At 38.6% G+C, this 23,110-nt stretch overlaps 1 protein-coding gene across 6 annotated transcripts in view; it reads left to right on the top strand.

Annotated features, from left to right (window-relative positions):
* Positions 1–23,110, top strand: part of ARPP21 (cAMP regulated phosphoprotein 21) — a 202,723-nt gene that overhangs the window by 102,026 nt on the left and 77,587 nt on the right. For all 6 annotated transcript variants that reach the window (XM_082334125.1, XM_082334126.1, XM_082334123.1 and 3 more), the window contains 4 exons: positions 3,280–3,430; positions 4,644–4,722; positions 6,055–6,114; positions 7,016–7,156. In XM_082334125.1, the coding sequence (XP_082190251.1) occupies positions 3,280–3,430; positions 4,644–4,722; positions 6,055–6,114; positions 7,016–7,156 (431 nt within the window). The remainder of the gene's footprint in view (positions 1–3,279; positions 3,431–4,643; positions 4,723–6,054; positions 6,115–7,015; positions 7,157–23,110) is intronic.

Genomic DNA, 23,110 nt, shown 5'->3' with positions numbered 1-23,110 from the left:
ATCAGCCATCGAGAGAGCTTGAGCAAGTGGCTTCTTGTGAGCTTAGCACAAAAACAAAAAATAACATTTAAGTGTACTTTCTCACCGTTTCCTCTATTGACTTGAAATGAAACAAATCCAGCTCTCCTCTTAGCTCATAAGTATGGAGAGGTTTTTCTATTTTTTTAAATTTTCTTTGAAAGACCAAAAACCAGGTTGTTTAGCAGGGGAACATCTACATGTTCTACTGCTCTACAACGATGCTTATGCAGTAGACGGGCAGGTTATTTTATCAGTTGTTCTGTTGTAGGTATATGCTTTCCGCTTAACTTGCGTTACTCAAGATGCGTGGCTTTTGTTCTGCTTTCATTTGTATTTTCTATGGTTTAATGGAGAATGAAAAGGAGAATAATATAAAGAGATTGTATTAAGCATCGCATGGTAGTTTATAATGTACTGCACAGGACCTGTATTAAACGTCGGAGAGACTGGCACGTTGTGAGGTAAAATCTCTGTCTGGATTGCACCCCGATGCCAGGCAGAGGAGGGGTTCTTGTTACACACAGCCTCTGGTCTTACCTGACTTTGACCAGCCGTGGCAAAGATTCCTTTGACCATATTGAAACATTTATGGGAGATGAGATGTATCCCCGGACCCCGGCATCCATTTCCTAAAGACGCAATTGGCTTGGTGTAATTAATCAGATAGCGACAGCAAAAGTGCAATTCCTGACCTTTTACTAATGAATGCGGCTCAGCTTTGCCATGGAAGGCTGGACCTGCAGGCTCCTCCTTGGACTGGCTGAAGGATACAAGAAGTTTTGTGCCAACTGAATTGCTTTGCTTTCACTTCAGAGGAGAAAAAGCTTATTTTTGGTTTGGAATTTTCTTTTAATTATTATTTTATCTTAATGGTTTACAAAGCACAGGGAATTAATTACCAGAGAATGTACGGTACATTGCCAGAACTACTGAGTATGGATTGTACTGCAGACTTGATGTTTGTATTTATATTTGAATACTTGCCTTCATTTTCCTGTATAGGGAAAAAACTTGTTTACCTGTATTACTTGATCTTGAACGCTTACCTGATGGTTCACTATGTCCTTACTTAAAAGGAATGTTGCCTTTAATGTTATACTATTGACCAAGAAGTGTATTATTGCAACTTGAACATTTATTTTGTTGTTCACTATACTTACGTTGTATCAATGTATTTATTAACACTGTATTTTATTATTGAGAAAAATCAATAAAAATCTAAGAAAATATATAGTAGCTTGCTTTCACGACTCTACAGCCCTTTTGTGTGTTTCTTCTAGTGCAAATATATAAGTATTATGTTACATGTAAGGCAGTATCTACTGTATGTTCATATGTGTGCTTATGTGTAAAGTCTGTTGTTTTTCTTTTCATAAGTGCATTTTAACAACCACTGTGAAGGTTAGGATTAATATCCTGGGAACAGCATGGCCAGTTACATTTTTCTCCTGTTTTGAAAAGCTAGCAGCAGAGTCGCTCTGCTCCGGGCAGTGCAGGGAATCAGAGTTATCCTTCAGGGTCTTTTGGCAGTGGTTGATCCAAAGTTTGTTCTTTGAATGAGAAATCGAACTGCCATTTGAAGTGAAAGAAAGCAGGCATAATGTTAGTCCTCTGAGTGCAACTGAGCAGGTTAGCAAACATTTTTCTATGTATCCTTACCACAAATGACCAGAAGTTCCCACTCCTTCCCTCTGTACACTCGGTTTTTGGCTAATACTGTCAGCCAAAACTAACAGAAGTAGGGATTATGGATGGTAGTTCAGGTCAAATTTTGGCTCTAGGGCTTTGTTTCTCTTTTACAGTGCTTTTCACCTCAAGTCTTTTGTGCCACATTCGAACTTCAAAAAAAGTCGATAATGATTAAGCTGAGAAATTACCCAGTTTCTGTCTTACTGTGGCATGTTTATGCTAATATCTTGTTCTGTTAGGATCTTGTCTTACATGTGTTGTGGTGGCTGATTTGTAATTCTTTAAAAAATTCAGAAACCTGAAATTTGTAATAATTATTGAAAGCATCTTTTGAATTCATAATGGTCTGGTTGCTTAAAAAAACCACCCCTTACTTTAAAGTTTTGTATTGATCTTCTGGTATGCTAGTATTCTTTGAAAAATCGTGAAGGAAGGGAATTTACTAGCATTTAAGAAACTCTGATTTCTCCAGTATTGGTGAATTTGGTTTTCATTAACATGATGCCAAAAAATTATCAGGCATGCAGGACTCTCCTGCATCACCAGGGAGTTTTGTGACAGCTTAATTCAAATGTGCATTTTTACACTACTTAAGCATATAGTATTATTTTGGCCATTTTTTCTTCAGAAGTATATGAACACAGAAGTATACTTCCTTCAATTTTGTCCAACCAGATTGGTATTTCTTGAAATATATAAATTATGCCATGGTAACTTCAAAAGACAATAATTTGTGTTTTGTTAAAACAAAGCCAACATAAAGTAACATTGTAAGTGGGAAATAACAAGTTCTTTAAAGCAAATGGGAAAACGCAAACCAGCTTGAATGCTCAGTTTTAATTAAGTTTTTAAAGCTGACTCATAGTCTCTGAAATACTGAATTTTTGAGGATAAAACTTATGATGCCTTGGAGAAAGTTCACTTACCACAACTCGTTTGAAAATTCCAGTGCACATTTCACTCCTTTGGCTAAAGGCATGTTTGCATATGTCTTTAAATATATAAAGTACCTGATAAGTTAGTAAGCCCTCTTGTATACAGCTGAGTTTATAATTTGCTGGCGCTCTTCTACTGTCAGAGCCTGAAAGCTCAGTCTAGCTGATACTGTGCTTACATGTGCAAAACAGTTCATATGAACCTGCAGGATTTTTTAGTGAGGGGAAAAAAGTTATATTTTTCAGACATCTATCCATCGATCATCATTTAGCATGTGTAGTATTGATTAAATTATAGAATTACTTAAGAAAGCCCATATAAAATGTATTTCACTGTTCTAATAAGTCTTAAGTGAGAATTACTAAAGTGTAGGATAATATAGTGCCTTTAATATAGGTAGACTAAAAGTTTATAGTATTCAAATATTAGGGAAGAAATACACTTACCACTAGAATTTGGCCTCTAAGATGTCATTGCTCTCCTGGAAAAAAGTCATTTTTCAAATAGGAAAGAAATGTATCTGGCTTCAGCTTTTCTAGCTACACATAGTTTAATGCAGGTCTCTGCAGGTTGGAAGCCATGGAAAGCTTACTGAATCTGGCTCTAAATTTATCTTTCTTTTTTTCCCAACAGGAATCAATCCAACTACAGCTTTCAAGTTTTCCTAGCTTGCAAGAAGAAGATAAATCTAGTAAAGATGACTCCGAGAAAGAAAAAGAGAAGGATAAAAATAAAGAAAAAGATAAAAACAGTGAAAAAAACAAGATCAGAATGTTATCAAAAGGTGAACTTAAAAATATTTAAATTGCTATAATTACTGTTATAAAAAGTACTGTATGTTTTTATAAACATTGCATTTCTTTGTTTGTGTATAAATACACAGTAGCTGTGTTTTCATACATTGAGAAAATTCAGAAACTGAAATGCATATGCATGAGAGTGTTTTTCATACAAACACTGGGCTTTGAAAGTGAAGAAACTTCCGAACTGAGGTTTGGTATTAGAGGTTATTAGTTTTCTTTAATGTAAAAATCATTCTTCTGAATACTTAACCGTCTTCGTATAAACACATATATATGTAAATATATGTGTGATTATATAAGTAAGACTAATATGCTTTTTTCCCCCATTAATGGTAACATATTGGCATGTCGCTTGTGCAATGTAGGCAGTAGAGAATAATCCTCTTCACTATTGCTCCTCTCATGGAGAATTTCTCTTAAATGCTGTAAGGAAATCCATCCATGACCTTTAACCTGCATTGCACTCTACTATTATCACCTATTAAGACTTCTTCAGAAAAGATCTTGTATCTAAATTTAGTATTTTTTTAAAAAACATTTTATTAATCCATGGTATAAAGTTGCAGTGTAATCTCTCAAAAATAATCATTGCCTACCTGCGTGTGGATCCGCAGCTGGTGTGAATTGTCAGTTGGCTTCAATGGAGCTCTCACAGTTCACGCCAGCTTGAGGATCTGTGTGTACTTTTGAGTCAGGCGATACAGCAATGCTGAAAAATTAATTCTGACTGCTGTCACGCATCCCTATTACCCGCCCACTCTCAGCTATCACTGGATTTCAGTCTGTTAATGCAAATAGAATTCCCACTGGCACGATGCCTCATTTGCTGTGTGTACAGCATGTATTAAGTGATGCAAAGAGACGTTGATGAATAAAACTTTTTAAATTTTATTTAGTAGTTTAAAGGAAGAACTTGGCAGGGTCTTGAGTAGCATTGAAGGTTTCTCGTGATTTTCAAATGACCAGCAGTTTCCGTCGGTGTCTACGTTCTCAGTAGAATGGTACAGAGAAATCACGAACGTCCACTCGATGCTTCTGAGCGTAGATCTTTCTTGGCTGAACTCCAAATGAACATTTTCTTTCGGAGCATATGCTTTCAGATTGTTGCTGGAAAATGGGTTTTGATTTACAGCATAGATTAATCATAACTGTTGAAATGAAATAAATGTGGGGGTGTTTGTTTTTATTTTTCAGATTGCAGTCAAGAGTATACCGACTCAACAGGCATAGATTTGCATGAGTTTCTCATTAACACATTAAAGAATAACCCCAGGTAGGTATTTTCTGCATTAGAGCTGGCACTCCTGAAATTAAAGCTGGCCGTCTTCAAGTTCCCGTAACTGTACACTGTGTTTTATTAGTTCTGGAGATGGTTATGAGGGAAAATGTAAAGGAGGTAGGCTGTTAACTGAGCAAAAAGCTATAAAAAGTTATCAACTTCTACTCCCCCGTCCAGTCACCCATTGTTTAATGTCACTTTCAGTGACATGTGGTCTTTGTCCTTACGTTCTTCCATATAGCTCTACGTGATGTTAGCAGTAATATATTATAACCATTGCAGTTGGAGATTTGAATATGAATATAAAATAGCTTTCTTTTGGCAGTGCTGTACACAATTAAAGTCCTGTGCACAGTGCCAGATTCTGCTCTTGGTATTCCTGTAGTTTTCACTTGGAGCAACAAGCTCATCCCATTGTTAAATTTGCCTCTAAATGTACTAAGGAAGGATCTGTAACATTTTTATACATTGTGATTTTCAATGTTCATTTTAATTAAATCTGTTAAATAGGAACCACACAATTCTGCAATTATAGGAGAACTAGGAATAATTGGGTACCTAACAGCTTGCATAACCTCTTGTATAGATGACGGAAGGTCCTTGAATTGTTTTATCTACACAAAATGAGAAAGTTCAAAAGAACTAAGGAGCGATGGACTCTGTCAAGCTTAGAAAAAAATGTATGTGTGGAAATATGCTGGGGAAATTTTTGAGTGTTTTTGGCAGGGGCGGGGGGGTGGTGGGAAGGAACATCTGAGACCTTCCAGTTGAAAACAGCATTTTGACTGAGAAATGCTGCGGCATTGCCTCCTGGGAGCCATAGTTCAAAGGTGTTTGTTCTCTATTGTGCTCTCTAACTAGATGAGATGTGCCCAGTCTTCTCGCCTGCAGGTCAATGCCTCATGGAAAATATGTCTCAGACAAAATGTTGAAAATTTCTGTGGGTAGTGGCTCTTCTCATGAAAGAGCTAGGTTAGCTGGGAATCTCATTTTCCTTCAAAAAAAGGGTGAAAAAGGACCAAAGCTATCCATAGCAGTCAGTGTCTTTCTATGCAAGGCGTTGATCACAGCCTGGTGTGCCTGGAAGCACTCTCAGGCCATAGTTGAGCTCAGGGAAGAGCTAAATCTGTCATGTATGCCAGCAAAGGTGCAGGAAAGCAGGCTGCAATCTTCTCCAGATGTGCCAAGGCAAAGCATGTTTCATTTTTAATCAAGATGGCTGACAACGCTCACAAAATTGCCTTACAAACATTGATGTATTCATTTTTTCATCTAAAATGTCTGTTGGTGGTTGATGCTACAAATCCTTGCATTTCTTTTTGACAGGGACAGAATGATACTCTTGAAAATGGAGCAGGAAATTATTGATTTTATTAGTGACAACAAGTAAGTCGAGTTCCACACTTGGTTATTAAGTCACATGTGTGTGTAGCAATGCAGGCTGTGCGAGGGATATGCTCATATGGAACGCAGTGCTCCTGAGCACTGTTACTGGCACGCTGCAAGATCAGGATTTTATTTCCTGACACATGGTGGTACCGCTTAAAATACAGTAGATGTATATGAAAACATTTTGCTTTTCATTGCATCGTAATTGCACTGGCTCTGCTCATTTAGGTCCAAAAATATAATTAAAGCTTTCAGTGCAAAGGATGATCAAATATGCTGCCTCACGGGTTTCCCTGTGTGCTATGTTATTCTAATGTTTTGGAAAATAAAACTGGACTTGGGTGGAGGGATTCTTGCTACCACATGCTCTTTGTAAGAAAGTGTTTCTGCAGCTTTAAAAAATAGAGAGGCAGAATAGCAGCAGAGGAAGAAATTATGCTGACGGGAAATAAGCATTTTGTCAGTAAGAGAGAAAAAGGGAGTATTTGCCAAACTAGATCTTTCCAGCATCGCCCTGCATCTGACCTTTGGGAGAAAGGCAGAAAGCTGTTGCCAGTATCTCAGCAAATCTGCAGGATTGTTTGTGCAGGGAGCGTGAGTGTGTGTGCGGGGTCGGGGGACAAGTTCTTCCCAATATACAGAATACTCAGTAGATACCATGAAGTGTGAGCTTTATTTTTCCCAGTGTAGTGCATGGAAATGTGCTTATTAGAAACTCTAAAAATGAATCTTTATCTTTTCTGCCTTCTTGTAGCAAACATTTATATGTAAATGCACAAAGGAGAAGTTTTTGGTTAGATTTCTGTCCACTGAATTATTGAATGTATTGCTATTTTCATTTAATTATAGCTCAGAGGGAAATGTAATTATCAATGCGATTTGTTTTCTTTTTTTCCAGTAATCACTATAAAAAGTTCCCTCAGATGTCGTCGTATCAGAGGATGTTAGTGCACAGAGTGGCAGCTTACTTTGGAATGGATCACAATGTGGATCAGACTGGAAAATCTGTAATTATCAACAAGACCAGCAATACAAGAATGTAAGTAGCAACACTGTTGTGTTTTTCCTTATTCCCTTTCACAAGAGCTGGTTTGTACCATGACTGCGTGGCATATTTTTTATATATTTTTAATATTTTTTTTTTATTTATTATTTTTGTAACAAGAGTGAGTGCTGTTTATCGCTTTCTAGGGTGGGAGGGGAGGACAGGGCTCGCATTGTGAGGTTATTTAAGGATATGAAGATGCATAAGGAGAAATCAACCCAATTTGCCTCTTGCAAGAAACTTAACACAGTATCTTGGAATGTTACTTCCCATGACTCCTTGGTGCCGCCACTTTGCTATAGAAATGAGCTGGTTGCTTTACATGTCACCTGATACCATATGGCTATATTCCTAAACAACCCAAACATATTTGGAAGATTGCCTCTTCCCTTGTTCTGGCTTTCCCTGCTTCAAGAGTCATTTTCTGCCCAACCTGATTATTTAGGATTTGGTTCCCCTCCACCACCTGCCACCACTCATTCCCTTTTACTCCTCTTCTCCCCTCCTGGTTCCACTTTATTTTCTCTTCAAATCTCATTGTTTGACCACAGAGTTTTTGTGGGATATAAATTCCTTCTGATGGTTCAAATGCATTGCAAAATTCCTGGTAGGTTAGACGTGTGCTGGCATGCTTTATGCTCTCCTCCATGAACCTGTATAAAGCTAGCAAAAGCTCAATATGAAGTTCCTTGGCTAATTCACCAAAGATGCAGTCATATGTCCTTGCCTAATCAGCATCACTTGTGCTGCTGAGTGCCACGTGTGTATTAACCATCATGGAACCATGGCCTTCCTCTCCCTCTTTACCTATAAAGTACAAAATGAAGAGGAAGTAATTACAACTGGGTAATGAAGTTTTGGTATCTGGTATTGGAACAAGAAAGCCCCATTTGAAAATTGTGTACTTCCTGTATTCAATTAGTAGGAGAAATAAAAGTACTTATTGCATTTACATATCCAGTAGTTAGGTGATTTACTGAGATGCAGTTGCAGAGAGTATTTTTTTTTTATGTTATTAGCTTCTCCTGTAAAAGGCTAGAGGGACTACCTCATTTTGCAAGATTAAAACCTCAGCCAAACACATTGGTATTTGTTATTTCACTGAGCCTGAAAAATCTTCCATGTGTGTGAAGTAAATTTAAGATCATGGACAATTTATTTTGGATCCTTTTCATGGGCTATCCCTGAGATATTCAATCATCTGTAAAACAACACTTAGACATGAATGTTTTTAAAGGATTGAATAAAGCGTGCACTAAGTCTGATTTTCAGAAGTCAAGAGAATTACAGTAGCTTGATAAAACTAACATTCAGGCTGCTAAGGCTTAGCCTCAGGGTCTGGTGATACCTACCCTTGTGCAAGGGCTATGCTTGGGTATGAATAAGAAAAAGCTGGGTATGCAGCAAACTGGTGTTCTTTTTGAGCTGTAAATGAGAAAAAAAAAAAATTAGTCTCCTTTGAAACAAAACACAATCAATCATATTTGAATGCTTTTTAGGCACTCCTCTCTCTTTACAGTTCTCCCTTTTCCCTTCACATCTGTGTTACCTCAGTAGTGCAACAACTGCTACAGGTCTTTCCTCACGGCATTGCCTTCTCCTGTTTGATGATAATGAGAGAATATCCCATTAATATCTGATAATGCCTTGCTCAGTTGTGTGGCAGCGCATCGCAGAGGTGGGTAGCACTGGAAACGCTGTTGGAAATGCTTGCACAGCGCTTCTGGAGAGGACACTGAAGTCGTCTTCAACAGTCAAAACTTTATCTGTAGTGCTCTGGTGAAGCTGTGGCTTCTTGCGTGGTGGGAATGAGCAAGCAAGGCTGTTTACCAGGCATGAACTGGCATCCTTGTGGGCAAGCTCAGCAGGCAGGATGTTGCAGGGGTGTAACGGATCGAACGACCCTTTCAGCTGTGGTCTTGCAAGCTGGAGGTGAGGCACAGAGCCAGACAAATTGGTTCTGACACCATTCCTGTGTCGATCTTCCAGAAATAAATACAGGGCTTTGCTCCTCTGTTGACTGTGAGTACAGCTGTTTTGTAAGCACCGCACAAACTGCAGATTTTTTCCCTTCTGCAGTGATTTGATGGTAGGTAACTGGATTATATGAAGCTCGTATTGCATCATGGTGCATCCAGGGTGTAATTTACATTATTTTGATACTGCTGTAAAATAAAGCTTTGTAGAAGTAGCTCTTCCTTTTCATAACTGGAGGAGAGGCATGGTGGTTTGTTTTTTTTTTTAAATGTCCCCAGCTCTGACAGAAAATAGGTTGTTATTATCCAGCTTGAATAAGGGCTGATGAGATTTTATTATCTGCAGCAAATACTGTGTAAGTTCCACATCTGAAAGCGTCCAATGTGATTTCATGTGTTCTGCATTTCAGTACTCTCAGAGGAGACATTTTTGTGCGGTTCAGAATCAACACCAAATACTGGAAACGTGTTGACTCTATTAATTACTACTTGGACAGTATCCAGAATACCGGAGAATCTGGAGAGCGGCTGAAACGCTGTTCAACGTGGTTATGCTGTGCTGTAAGCCTGAGCCTTGATAGTTCTACATGAATTTATGGAGAGGCCCCATAGACAGATAGTCTGAAGATTTGCATTTTGACAATAAATTATCTCTTTATGGCATATGGTTTCCAAAGTACTTTAGCTGCATACTGTGGAGAGGGAAAAATATTCTTGCATACTCAAGAACTCATAAATTCTACACTGGCTGTTACTTCTGTACGCATGTGCCTGTTTAGGAAGAGCATATGACTCTGCGGTGTTACCGTGTGGGCTTGAATAAGCACCGTGTGGCTTATTTCTCTGCCTGAATGAGGGTACGTGTCACATCTCTGCTCACGCTTGCAGGTGATGAGTTGTTCCCTGGCTCTGGGCAATGAGGTGCATTTATTCTGTTCAGCAGAGACCTCTCATTCTTGCTGCCTGCAGGTGCTTGGAGGCATAAATGTCAGGAGAGTTAATGGCTTTGAGATACATGGGCTGGTGGGGGAAAATCTCGTAAAAACGCTACCTTAGAGGTGTTGCCGTACAAAGTAGGATCTGTCAAACGGGGGACTAGGGTATGAATGGAGTGGATGGGGGCATTTCATTTTTTTCATCAGTTGGCCATCTTAGGGCAACATATATCCACTTCTGTGTACGTGTGCCTATGAAAAATACCTGCTTTTTGAGGCTTGGAATCTGAGAAGGTGCTTATTGAAGAGGTTGCAGCTAGAAGGAGGGCTATGGCTTGTCTGGTCAACCATGCTGCTTTACAGAGAGGGCAAGACGATGCTAAAAATGCACTAGGACTTGAATCTCTCCAGGACTGCAATCCTGGAGCTTTAGTGAACTGTCAGTGAAGTCTTTCTTAAAAATACAGTCAGACCATAATGACAGTTTTGCAGTCAGAAGACTATTTAGGATGAGGAGCTTAATCTAATCTTAATTTTTTTTAATTTTATTGGAATGTGACCAAGCCATACTGTTCTTGAAGTGAACATTTTTTTGTGAAGTGGAATTTTAAAACATGGAGAGATGACCTCAACTACCTAAATGTTTGTTAACCTTCATAAAGTTAAGTCTCTGTACTCTAGCTCTCATTACAGAATAGTGGATTTTAAAGACAAATTACCTTTCCATATGATTTTTGAAATTAAGACTAGGTTAAAAAAGAACAATGTCGAAAAATAAATATAATTTTTCATGGTCTTATATCTTCCAAAGTCCTGCCTAACTAAGTTGTCCAACTTTTAAAATCTTATTCTCAGCAGTATACATGAGAAAAGTTGATCAGAAAATTAGGGAGGTTTTTTGTTGTTGTTGTTTTGGTTTTGTAGTCAAAGAGCTCAAATACTACTTAAAATGGGAAGTCTGCTTTGTTCAGTATGAGACTGCTCTTGTGTCACCATTGTAATGTGTACTTGCCTGTCATCTGTGTCTGCCTGTCATCTATCTAAAGATATACTGAAATGTACAGGGAACTTAAGACAGTGAAATATGATATAAACAGAAGTTTGGAATTGAGGCAATATGTTAGACAGGGCATCCCAAATTGAAGCCAAAAAAATGTGTACATGCCACCTTCTATACTGTATATTCCTCGTAATTCCTATCAAACTGGGAGTACTTCAGAGCTTTTTGCAGAACTATTCATATTATTACACATATCAGTTCAATCTGATTCATTCATGTGAATACCTATAGATAGGTGGAGAAATGTAGGGGAAGTCTGTTGGGTGTGCTTGGAAAATGAAAAGGCTTTTCATTTGGTTGAGATCATCACCCATGTGACAAGTGTGTCTGTCCCACAGCCCACACGTGCATTCATGTACGTTTTTATCTAAGCGTGAGTGGCAGGGCTCATCAGAATTGAGAAGGTAGAGTGCTTATGATATATAATGGCTGTATTTAGACATTTTCATACATTCTGAGGGTGTAACATACCTATTACATACTGTATACCATACTGTATACCATACTTTATACCAATACTCACATCTTCAGTTATGACTAATTTTTTTTCAAGAGCATTGTGAGTTATGATCCTTATAATATTTGGTTTTCTTCTTTCTCTGTTAATATGTAAATGTTAATACAATATTGGCTGAGTTGGAAGGTCTTTTTGGTGCCTTTCAGATGCGTCAAAACCTTTGGGCAGTAGTAAGATGTTATGTGTATTGCAGGGGTTCCTTATAATCTAGGGCTGAACTGTATCAGCAGAAGGAGACATACTGTATGTTATGTACTTTGAATAACCTACAAGACCTTCGTAGTTACGACATACGATCTGTGTTATTCTGTCTCCTCTGTGTAAGGGTGGTTTGAATCACAGACAGAGAAGAAAAGTTCTCATTAGGTTTCTGTTGTGTATTGATCTTGTTGTAGATAACATTTATGCTAGTAGAGGTGTGCTATGCCAATTTCACCATCTTAAGGTAAGAATCTGAACTTTGGTACAGGATCCTACAGACGTGTCGGTAAAATAGCATTTACTGAGCATTGGCAATTTCAATGACGAATATTTTCTAGCAATTTTTTTTACCCTAGGCTGAAGTGCCAGGAAGACTTCCTTGAGATGCCAAATGTTACAGCCCTTGGGGCACGCAGAAAAGTATGGCTTTATGATTGATCAGTGTAAATGACTTCCGTTTCTTTAAGCAGTTGTTTGCTGATAGGAAAGATGGGACGTATTCCACATGCAATTGGTAACAGCTCTTTTTTAGTTAGGTATATGGTAGTAGTTACACCAGTGTACCTGAACGCATGTATCTTATTTTTTGTAGAATCTCAGTCAAAGCAATTCAATGCTTGCCAGAGAGTTTGAAGCACAGTTTTGAGTTTTCTCCCCCGTTGTAATACGGAATAGTTATCTGGCAAATGGTTTGCTGTATGGTATTGCATCTGCATTTAAGCACCTTATGCTATCCTTGATTATCATATATGTACACAGAGTAATGATCTCATGAAAGCAGAATCACTTTTATGAGCCATGTGATGCAGGAAAACATATGAGAACACCATTATTTCTGGTTTTATTTTTTTTCCTTGAAGTCTTGCATTACTTTTCTTCAAGGGCCTATGGAGTCTGCTCCTTTTCTCTGTTTCCTATTGTAGTTACCTCTTTCCCATCTTCACTACAGAATAGCTGCTGCTTGACTACTAAGAAGTAAGCAGAAACTGGGGATATCTATACTTTCCCTCTGGTTTACAGTTGCTGTTGCCCTAATGATACAATGTGTCATGTGATACAAGTGTGTATATGATACAAATGTGTAGAGAAATACAAGGGTGAGTAGTAGATGTATGCAACTAAAATGGAAAAAAACTGTATAACTGAGAAATAACACTGTAATTGTCTGAGGCATTTTGTTCCAGTTTAAGCTGAACTAATACATTATGCAACTAAATTTAATAAGAACATAATAAAGCAATGAAGTAAAATAATAACTATGAGCCTATGTAGCTACATAGTAACATATGTAGCTTTGAAGTAACAAATTATGTTAGTTTTCATGGATTTCATTTCTTGAGTTTTTCATACAAAAATAATCTGTTTATTTCAATCTGGGATTAAATTAGGAACGTGATTAGAAAAAACGTTTTTCAGTGCAATAGTAATCACGTTTAGGATGCAAGAGCCCAGTGTCCCAGTAGTCATTGCTGCGATGCTTAGTTTTTAGCCTTTAGCTCCTTTCTGGCTTTTCCCGCTGCAGCCCAGCGCTGGGCAGCGGGTCCCTGCATGCTGAGCAGGGGAAGGCTTTCACATCCGAGAAGGAGTGGGGAACTTCATGAGCAACGCTTCAGAAAAGCATTAAGGGGAATTAGGCATTTCACGTTGAGGTTCAGGAAATGTCTGCCTCCAGCAGTGGCCTGAGCCTCCTCGTGCACTGCAATGCCTCGGCTTTTTATCGCAGGAGAGAGCCACCTGATGTGGAGGAATTGCCTTTCTTTTATCCAGTCACATAGTGATTGAAGAAGTAATTCAGGGTGTACATATGTTAATAACTGCTAGCGATTTTAGCAATATCTTAATATTATGCTACAGGTGTTTGTTTCAGACATAAAGTTGCTACTGTTCCGGTAAATGCATTATTTGAGGTTGTGCATGTAAATAATTTCACTGCTTGATGCTCACCTGAAGCAATTGAGTTTTTTTTCTCCCAGTCTTCTCTTTTTTTTGTGAAAATGTTTATCTTCTTTATTTTAATGATACTTGAATTAGGACAGCCTTTTTTCTGAGGAAGCATTCTTTCATTTTAGTCACATGCCCCTTTTACATGAGAGATACAAGAGAAAAAAAAATAACATACTTGGTACACTTGAAGTTGAGCTGAATTTGACGGTTAAATACTGGCTTCGTTCTTACTTTGATCAGTGTAAGCCATATACTGGACCCATGGAAATGACTTAATCTGTAAACGAGATGTTAGGGTTAATGAACCAGTTCTAATAGCTCCAATATTAAATTTTCATCTAATGTAATTTATCAAAAGTAAATTGTTTATAATTAAGGTGGACATGTACTTTACAGCTGTTTTATACTGTAATGAAATAGTAGTTAAGCAGTAATCAGAAGACATCTATGGTATTTCTCTTTTTCTCTTTTTTCTTTCTTTCTTTCTTTTTTTTTATCCTTACAATAACACCACTTAACATTATAAGTTTTGATAAACCTAGAAGGTTATCATCACCTGTTCTGTGTGGGGAGATGGGAGGTTACCCAGGAAGAGAGTGCTATGGAATAGCAAGTAGGTAGTTTGGTTGAGGGAAGCTCTTTCTTGCATGAGTAATTAACCCATGTCTTTATGTGCTCGTCCAAGCTGTAGCAGGAAAGTGTCCATTAATCAAGCTGCTGTTTGGTCATTTATACTTTCAAATCACTGGAGGCAGATCTGGAAATCTGAAATGGCCCCTGTGCTTTCCTCAGAGGTAACTGTATGTTAGTAGTAGGTGAAATAACGTCTTGAAATCTGGGCATTTCAGAAATGAGGTGCTGATATATGAGCAAGTTAATTTTAGAGGTGATCCAAATTGGTTTTAATAATTGCCTTTTATGCTTCTGTTGCCTGCCTTGTGTTTAATGTAGGAAATATGACATGATCACTAGAAAAAAGTATGAGAGAAATATTTGTTTTTATAAGCAAAGTCAGTTGGTTTTGCTCGCTGTTTCCAAGGTAGCCTTGCAAGGCTGTCTCTGACAGATTATTAAAAACAGGTATTCTTCTTCAGGCCAGTGACTGTTCAGGGGATAACTTCTGATCTGTGAGTCTTCCTGCTGGAGACAGGGAAAATGTTCATGGCCTAAAGTTGAAGTAAGCTCAAGAATTTGTTATGGTATTAATTTGTACGCATGGGCCATTTCAAAAGGACTAATAGTTTCTTCATTAGCCTGTTGGCTTTTGGGGAACCATCTTGCCTTCATGGTAGTCTTCAAATCTTGAATTTGCTTCCTTTTTTCTCTCTCTCTCTCTTCCTTGTTAATTTTTTAACTTCTAAGATAGAAAAATGTAATTTTAAATAGATCACAGTAGTTATGCAACACTGTAATTTTGAGCCACTTACAGAGTATGCCGCATCCTTAAAATCAAATATTAACGAATTCCATAATAAACTATGCTACTGCTTATGAGCCTCTACTAGCTGGAAATAAATTGATGCTGTGCAAAAGGTTCAGTCTCGACAGACATCCTGAATATCAAGAACTAAATCCGATCTAGAGGAGTAGTGCAGGAGAAGCAGGTCTTCAGGTGCAGAAATAATCTTAGTTTGATCACAGGAGGACAGAGAAGTATTTTGAAACTCCTAAAACAGTCCCTGTCTAAGAGAGGACTTTGCGCTTCAACCCTGTGTGGCACAAGAGCTGGTCTTACTGGCAGACCAAGGGTGTGCTGAATCTCCTGTGAGTTCAGAGCTGGGTTCCCATGTTCTGGCCCCAAAATACTGGGCCAAATGTTGAAGCCTGTAATCAGGCAGACTCTTAGCAAATCAAGATGTACTAAGATTTTTACATCTGTAGATTAAAACAGATGACTTTCTGGAATTAAACTTTAGGAAAGCCTGTGAGGGTCATGAGTTGTGCTATGATACCTCAACATTAGATCAGGTTCTTTAGATACCGTATACTCTGAAAGCCTTCAGGATCTGGCCCTCTGCTTGGTCCTCACAGAGTATAACTTGACATGGAAGAGATTCAGTGTACATCATCTCTATCCATCCTGTAGCCTTCACCTTCACCATCGTTTTCATAATGGGAAATGCTACTGGTGCCAGCCCCGCTGAAACTGTGCTGCCTGGGGTACTGGAACTGAGCGTCTTGAAGGGGTGGGCAAGAGAGAATGAACCTCGCTCTCTCCCAATGAAAAACCCAGGGGGACGTTGCTTCCATGTAGCGTTACCGGCTCTTCCTTTCAGTCCTGCCAGACTTATCTGCAACCCCAATTAGAGGGGGAGAATGCCTGTCAAAATAACTTGTGACTTTTCACATCCTTGTTGTTTAGTAATAAATGTAGAACATGTTTAGAGTCCAGATGCTGTTCTGAAAAAAAATGTTAAAGAATTAGTGTCTTTAACCAGGAAAAATGTAGCATTTGGTATTTGATGGTTTTTTTCCCCTGTGCTACAGAGAAGGCAGCACCTTGAAGGAACTGTCTTGTACAGGGTTGATTTTTTTTCTTTTTTTTTGATGGCTTTCAATGTGCTTTTATCATCATAACAGAAGTTCTCAGTGACTCATACTATGAAAGCAGCAATCTGTTAATGAGGCATTTACCTTCAAATGCTTGAAATGCCATCTTGAGTGGTTTTAAGTATTAAGTTGTGATAACTGCACTGTACTTTAACAATTATCTGTATTTAAATTCCCACTCTGACTTCTTGAAACTGTTTTAGCATTTATCAGCCCTTAACTACATGAAGCCTATTTGAAGGCTGAAATTCTGCGCCCTCATTCTTGAGAAATGTTATTCTGAGAGAATTTCATCAAATAATTTGACCTCTAGGGCTGGAATTCTGCCTTTCATCATTTAGTTGGGGCCTTTTGATGATATTTGATTCCAAGTTCTGTGAATTCTCGAACTCTCAGAATATGTTCCCATGCCTCCATGATCAAAACAGTCATTTGTGCTGCAGATAATAGAGTTTTGGCCCTCAAGGTAAAGCAAAAAACAGTAATGCTTACACAGTTTTACTGTGGCGGTAATGCAGAGCCCTAGGATAGCCTCCAGCATAAAACCAAAAAAAGCACAGCGGGCAGATGTAGTAGATATTCACAAACTAGCAAAGCAAGAAAGGCCACCATACTGTGTCACAGCATGCCTTCAAAATAGAGGCCAACATGATGTTGGACTGAGCAGTCAGTTTAATTAAAGACAAGTGCAAATAACAAGAAAACACCGTTAAACCATCTGAACACCTGCATAAGAGTGCCCTAAATCTTCACAACTTCTCTGAATCCTGTCGGCAGCAGCACGTCTCCCCTGCTCTCACCGTCCCATTGCTCTCCTGATGGCATCGTTGTGTAAGAACATTTTGTTAGATATTCATTTTCTTTGCCAGATGATGATCTTGTGGGTACCCAGGGGTGGTGTTCTGCCCGTTCCTAGCCCCATTATCCTACCTATCTTTCACTTTGTGTTGCTGTTTGTTCAGGAGAGGAATATTAACATGCTGTGCATTAAATGAACATTGCATTGCAAATGCAAAGTTCTTTTTTTTTTTTTTTTTTTTTAGACTCTTGCACACCACATCGATCTCCACTTTTGAACTTGCTTTCCTACATTGCCTTCCTTCAGACAGCTGCTTCACTATTACCTGTGAGGCTTTTGCAGATGACAAGCGCTACAGCACTTGCTAGATTTTTAGCTACATCAGGCACTGTACCGGCAAACCCATCTTTTCCACACATGGTGAGGTTGTTGCTTCTTTTGAAAGGCATCTTGCAACAGCCTGTGCACTGTGGTGCTGTCAGAAACATATGCCTCATAATAAAGATTTATGTACTGTATGTATGTCAGCCCGGACAATTCCAAACTGTTTGTGTAGTCTGCTAATACAGTGACTAAATCTTCAGAACGGTAACGTTCAAAGCTCATGCTTGTCTCTTTCCATTTGTCTTTTTGATGTGGTATCTGTTTCCTGTTTCTTAGCCAGTTATTTCGGAGCTAACTAACTTATTTAAAATGAGTGCGGATTCCACCCCCCCTACCCCCCCAGTATTTCATTTCTTACCTCCCATGCAAACAGAGGTCTATGAAACTGCATGACTTTACTTCTAAACATGGCAGACACAAGGAAATGCCCTGTGACTTCCTTAGTCTGCGTATCCTGATAGCTAATACCACTCTGCAATATGTTTTTAAAATCTGTAATTTGATTAAATAGTGAATACCTGGTTAAGGTACTTAGGGGTTTGGGGTTTTTTTCATTACTACTTACAATGGTTGACTCGGAATCAAAAGCATTAAATGAGCATGTAATGGGGGATTCTCCTTAAAGAGTCCATATAAAAAACATGCCTGAGAGGCGAACGCTGTTTTCTGTCATACAGAGATAAACTGAGAGGAACTCTACTGAAGTGAATGGAAGTAGCTCACATTAAAGTCACCATGATAGCAGAAAAAAAATCTTAAAATGGATGTTGCTATCAAAATCTTAACCTTTTTTTTTTTTTTTTTCCTTTCTGACACACAGAAATGTTTTCCTGCTTATTGCAGCTTTACCATTTCCGAAATATAGGCTTCATTGTAATGAATGAGTCCCGCAAGGTGTCTTTGTTGGGGCCTTGCTTAAGTACTATAAAATGAGAAAGGTAAATGATAATGGCCAACTTGCAAAAGAAAAAGCAGACACAAAAAACATCTAAAAGAGTTAGTGATGGAGCTTTGTTCTGCTATAGATTTGTTACTATATACCTGACTCAGTGTTTCACAAAATGACGGCATGGTTGAGGTCAACCATGGAGGTCAACTTGTCCAACCCACCCTGCTCAAGCAGGGCCACCTAGGGCTGGTTGCCCGGGACCATGCCCAGGACCGTTCCAAGGATGGAGACTCCACCACCTCTGGGGGCAGCCTGTGCCAGTGCTCTGTCACCCTCACAGCTGAAAATATTCCAAGCACAGAAGTAAGAAACTTGACTCATATCTTGAAGTGACCATTATAATTATCTCCCAACACAAAAATGAGGGGCTGGAAGAGTTGAAATGATTGTTGGCTGCATAAGAAAGAGAACAGCCACTAGAAATGGGAAAGCAATATTGCCCTGAGACTTTGCCTGAATACTCTCCGCAGGTCTGGACCTGATACGGCAGTAAAGTATGCTGTAGTGCTCCTGAAACAGCGAAAAACATGGGATAGGAGGCTTAATGATGCCTTTTACATACTGTGTGGCAACTGAGTAAACTAATCACTCACCAAAAAGGTATTTCATAACCCATCTCCTCCCTCTTTTCACTGTGAAAGAAAATGGATTAGGAAAAGGTTTCCAAAGATTTTGAGCGATGGGAACAGACTTTGCAGAAGTCCACAGGTGCTCAGAGAGTTTTGGGAAGCTTTTCATGGCAAAAGGTTTGGGTGCTGCAGGACGTATACTGAAGTTTGGGTCCCTGTAGGTATCCTGCTGGCACCTACGCGAATAGCATGGTGCTACCTTGCTAGGCAGGATGGAGAAGAGAGGCCGTCTTGGCTGCTGAAAGGGCTTACGCTTTCTGGCAGATCTAGGGGTGAGAGGGGGGCTGTGCAGCTGCCTGAGGATGTGCAGCAAAGAGCACTAACTTACTCTGAGATCCAATTTCTCTTAAATGTTCGTAGCACCTGATCAAAAGCTTTACAGGGAAGGAGGAAATGTACTGCATGTTTTGTTCTGAAACACATTGCCAGAAAAATGATTGAGCTACCTGACAACTTTTAGGAATTATTAAATGAGTTCACATGTGATTTGTGGTTTTGTGAAGTTGCATTTTTAGGGCACAGATGTTTTGTTTCCAGCCATCCTGTCAAGCAATAAAAATATGGATGATCAAAAGTTTATATTAAATAAAAACAAAACAAAGAAACAAAAAGCCACCCCAAACTTTACTTTTTTTTAGCCTGTGTGATTTCCCCCTCCCTGTGTGTTGGTTTCTGAGCCTTTAAGGTATAATTGGGTCATACTTTACAGTTTTCTCAGTATAGTCCCTAAATTGCAAAAATCCTATTGACTTAAAAGGGAATTGGTATTTCTTCTATAAGCTTTTTTGGAGTAGTGGGGTTTGAGGTTCTTAAGTGATACACTGATTCCAGGCACAGGGGGGCTAAATGAAATACTGAATGTGATACAGGTGGGCAGCACGCTCTGTAAGCATATATTTGCACGTCTGTTTTCTTGCACGCATAGTTGTTAGCACGTAGATGGGTATACTGTGTGGCCAGGGTCAACCCACCAATATAGGATAGGTATTGTAGGTTGTTTTGTTTGTTTGTTTGTCCAAAAGATCCTCAAATAGAGTACTCGAGTTAGTGATAAGGTCCTCAGAATTACTTAGTATCTCTTCAAAAAGGCTATTCAAATCCCATTTTTACCACTTAAAATTAAACTGAGGTATGGTTAGGATTTGAAGGTGTAAATTAGGTAACCAGTGTGGTAATAGTGAATAAGTTCCTGATATTCCATGGGTTTGTAATAATAATTGTAAACTGTGCTTTGACTTGCGTAAGATTGTAATTTATGCTAGTACTGAAAATAAGCTTGATAAATTCACTTCCTTAGATGCATGAACGCAATTTGGTATATTGTGCAGACTCTACTACTGACAGTATCAGGGCTAAAAAAGCTTAGAAGAGAAGTAAATGTGATTGTTATTAATTTAGGACTCACATGAGATGAATTCACCGTATCTGCTGTATTACTGTAACTATATAGTGTATTATTATATTGACAGTATTCTACATTTTACTCAGAATTACAATCCATTTTCAAGCAGTGGATTCACCTGCAAATTCATAAACTAATGCAACAGATTTCCCCAGAATAACCACAACGTCTCTGCTTCCTTTTAGCAAATGCATTATATGGTTACAGGGAACTTTAAAGCTGTGAATTTGGAACTTGCACTGACTTCCATCAGAGGACCAGACCAAAATCTTTGCAAAGTCTGCCTCTTCTCTACCCAAACGATTAGAGCATTTGGTTCCACTTATTTGTTCTAAACGTTGTTTTTCATCTGTATCCTACTAATAATACATTTTTGCAATAGATGTTCCAAAAGAAAATGCAGTAAACAGTGTTGAAGAAAAAAACACAAACACCTGTAAATATCATTGGAATATGATATCTTCTTTAAAATAGTTAGTTTACATTTCTTTCAACGACATGTCCTTTTCTGATTTTTAATGTTTGAGGGAGGCCTGCAGGTTGGTGTGCCTGAAGATATTTGTTGCAGTGGTATCCTATTTCTCACTAGACGGTCTTCCCTCAGGCTTTGCATTCTTCTTAGCTGAGCTGGTCATGCTGTTTGCAACCTCACTGGTAACAGTGACACCGAGTTGCACTGACGACTGGGAGGGAAGGACCTTCTCATGGTGCTGGTAGTACTGCGGCACTCTGTAAAGCTCTGCACATTCGCAGAGGCTCTCTGCCCAAGCAAACTTCTTTTCACAACTGGAGATTAATCATCTACTGGGCTTGTAGATTAATTTTATTAACAGGCACATACCGGATCATTAGTTTAGGTTCGTGGCTTGATCTCACATTTATCCTATTTTCTTCTGACAAGTGGAAATGTTTTATAAATAGTAAATTAAGTGAAAATGGGATTAAAAAATGAAAATAATGCTATGAAGTATGAAAATGATGTTGTTTAAATAAGTTAGTAGTTGGAGGAGACATTTTCCCAAATTGCTTTTTCAAGCTTTTTTTTTCACTCTAATTTTTGATGACTTTTTTTTTTCCCTCTGCATTTTAAAATCCCAATCATTTATTATGTTTGGTATATAGTTAATTAGATGCTCAGCAGATAGTTTACAACTATAAATTTTACACTGGTAGTACAATTGCAGAAATTTTATTTGTACTTCAGGATGTAAAACCAGCAAAATAACATTCCTTAGCTGATCCTGTCAAAGCAGAGTATTTGAGGGAATGAATCTTCGTTTCTGGCTGTGCAGGCCCAATGCTCGTTAATGGGAGCAAAGGCAGAACACCCCACCTAGCAATCCATTAACAGGGTGTTGTAGCCTTTCCTATTTATGAGGAAGCATCACTAATAACCCATCTCCATCCGGAGAGTCTGCTGACTTTCATGTGTTGAGCCCTGTATCTGTTAGTGCTAGCAGCTATGGATGATGGACAAAGGCTTCTTGAATTCTCAAAATCTGTGGAAATTGGGCCAGTATGTTTTGTCGTTTTGTCACAAAAATGCAAATTGTGAGCAGAAGTGGGAGTCCTTCAAATTTATATAGAAAGAGAGGGCGGAGAGCTGCTGTCTCTTAATACTGTATTTCTAACAGTTCATTACAAATGTTTGGTGCACATCTGATAATGAATTGTAATGGACTGTCATTATGGCATGGATATGTGCTGTATTTTGATTTGAAATCCATTGCTAATTAGTTAAGTGCAAATCTGAATGCTGTAACAACAAAATGGTGGCTGATTTACGCATCTGATTTAATTTTCCATTCTGAAATAAGATGAAGCTGAGGTATTTATTTTAAAGTTTGTAGAGGACTTTTACTTACAAAGTCACTGACTTCTGTAAATTCTACCTCTTGAATTCTTCACAACTGGTCCATTAATGTCAGTGGAAGCTTTGTGTCTTGTTTATGTAGGTCTCTAGACATGAGCATCTCCTACCAATACTACAGTTAGCAGCTCCTTCAGCACAGAGTATAAGGTTTGCATTCCCTGATAGAAACCTCACAGCGTGACACAGCGTATTACTGCTTTTAAAAACCAGCGTGTGCGTTAGCAGTGCCTCAGTTGGATGATAGCAGCGTATGAATCCCAGCTCAGTTCTTGAGGCCATTGGTCGCCCTATTGACATCGGTGGGGCTTAAAACATTATGGGTTTGGGTCTGGGAGCGGTGCAGGCTGGAGTGTTATTTATTGACAGCGACGAGACGTTGGCAGTGACACGAGATGCTTCTTAAAATTTGCTTTTTGTGCAAGGTGAGGTGATATGAGATGCTTTTTGCGCAAGGTGAGAGTGTGGAACAGCATATTCCCAGCTTACGAACCTGAAAATGTTGAGCTTTCAACCAGTGGGGTTTGGCTTTAATGAATAAATAAATAAATGTCTGGATGGGTTTAAATCGGTGAACTTACTGATAGTCTGTGATTGTTCCGGAGTATTTTCCCCACTCAATGGTGATGAGACAATATTTTTTTTAAACAAAACACCGTCAGTCCCTCGCATTACTGGTTTTGTTTATTAGGAGTAAGGAAACTCTTAGTTTTGTTTTTAAGATTTCTATTG

Source organism: Platalea leucorodia, assembly GCF_965183815.1.
Source record: "Platalea leucorodia genome assembly, chromosome: 1".
Taxonomy (NCBI): domain Eukaryota; kingdom Metazoa; phylum Chordata; class Aves; order Pelecaniformes; family Threskiornithidae; genus Platalea; species Platalea leucorodia.
This window is presented reverse-complemented; position numbering and strand designations above follow the sequence as displayed.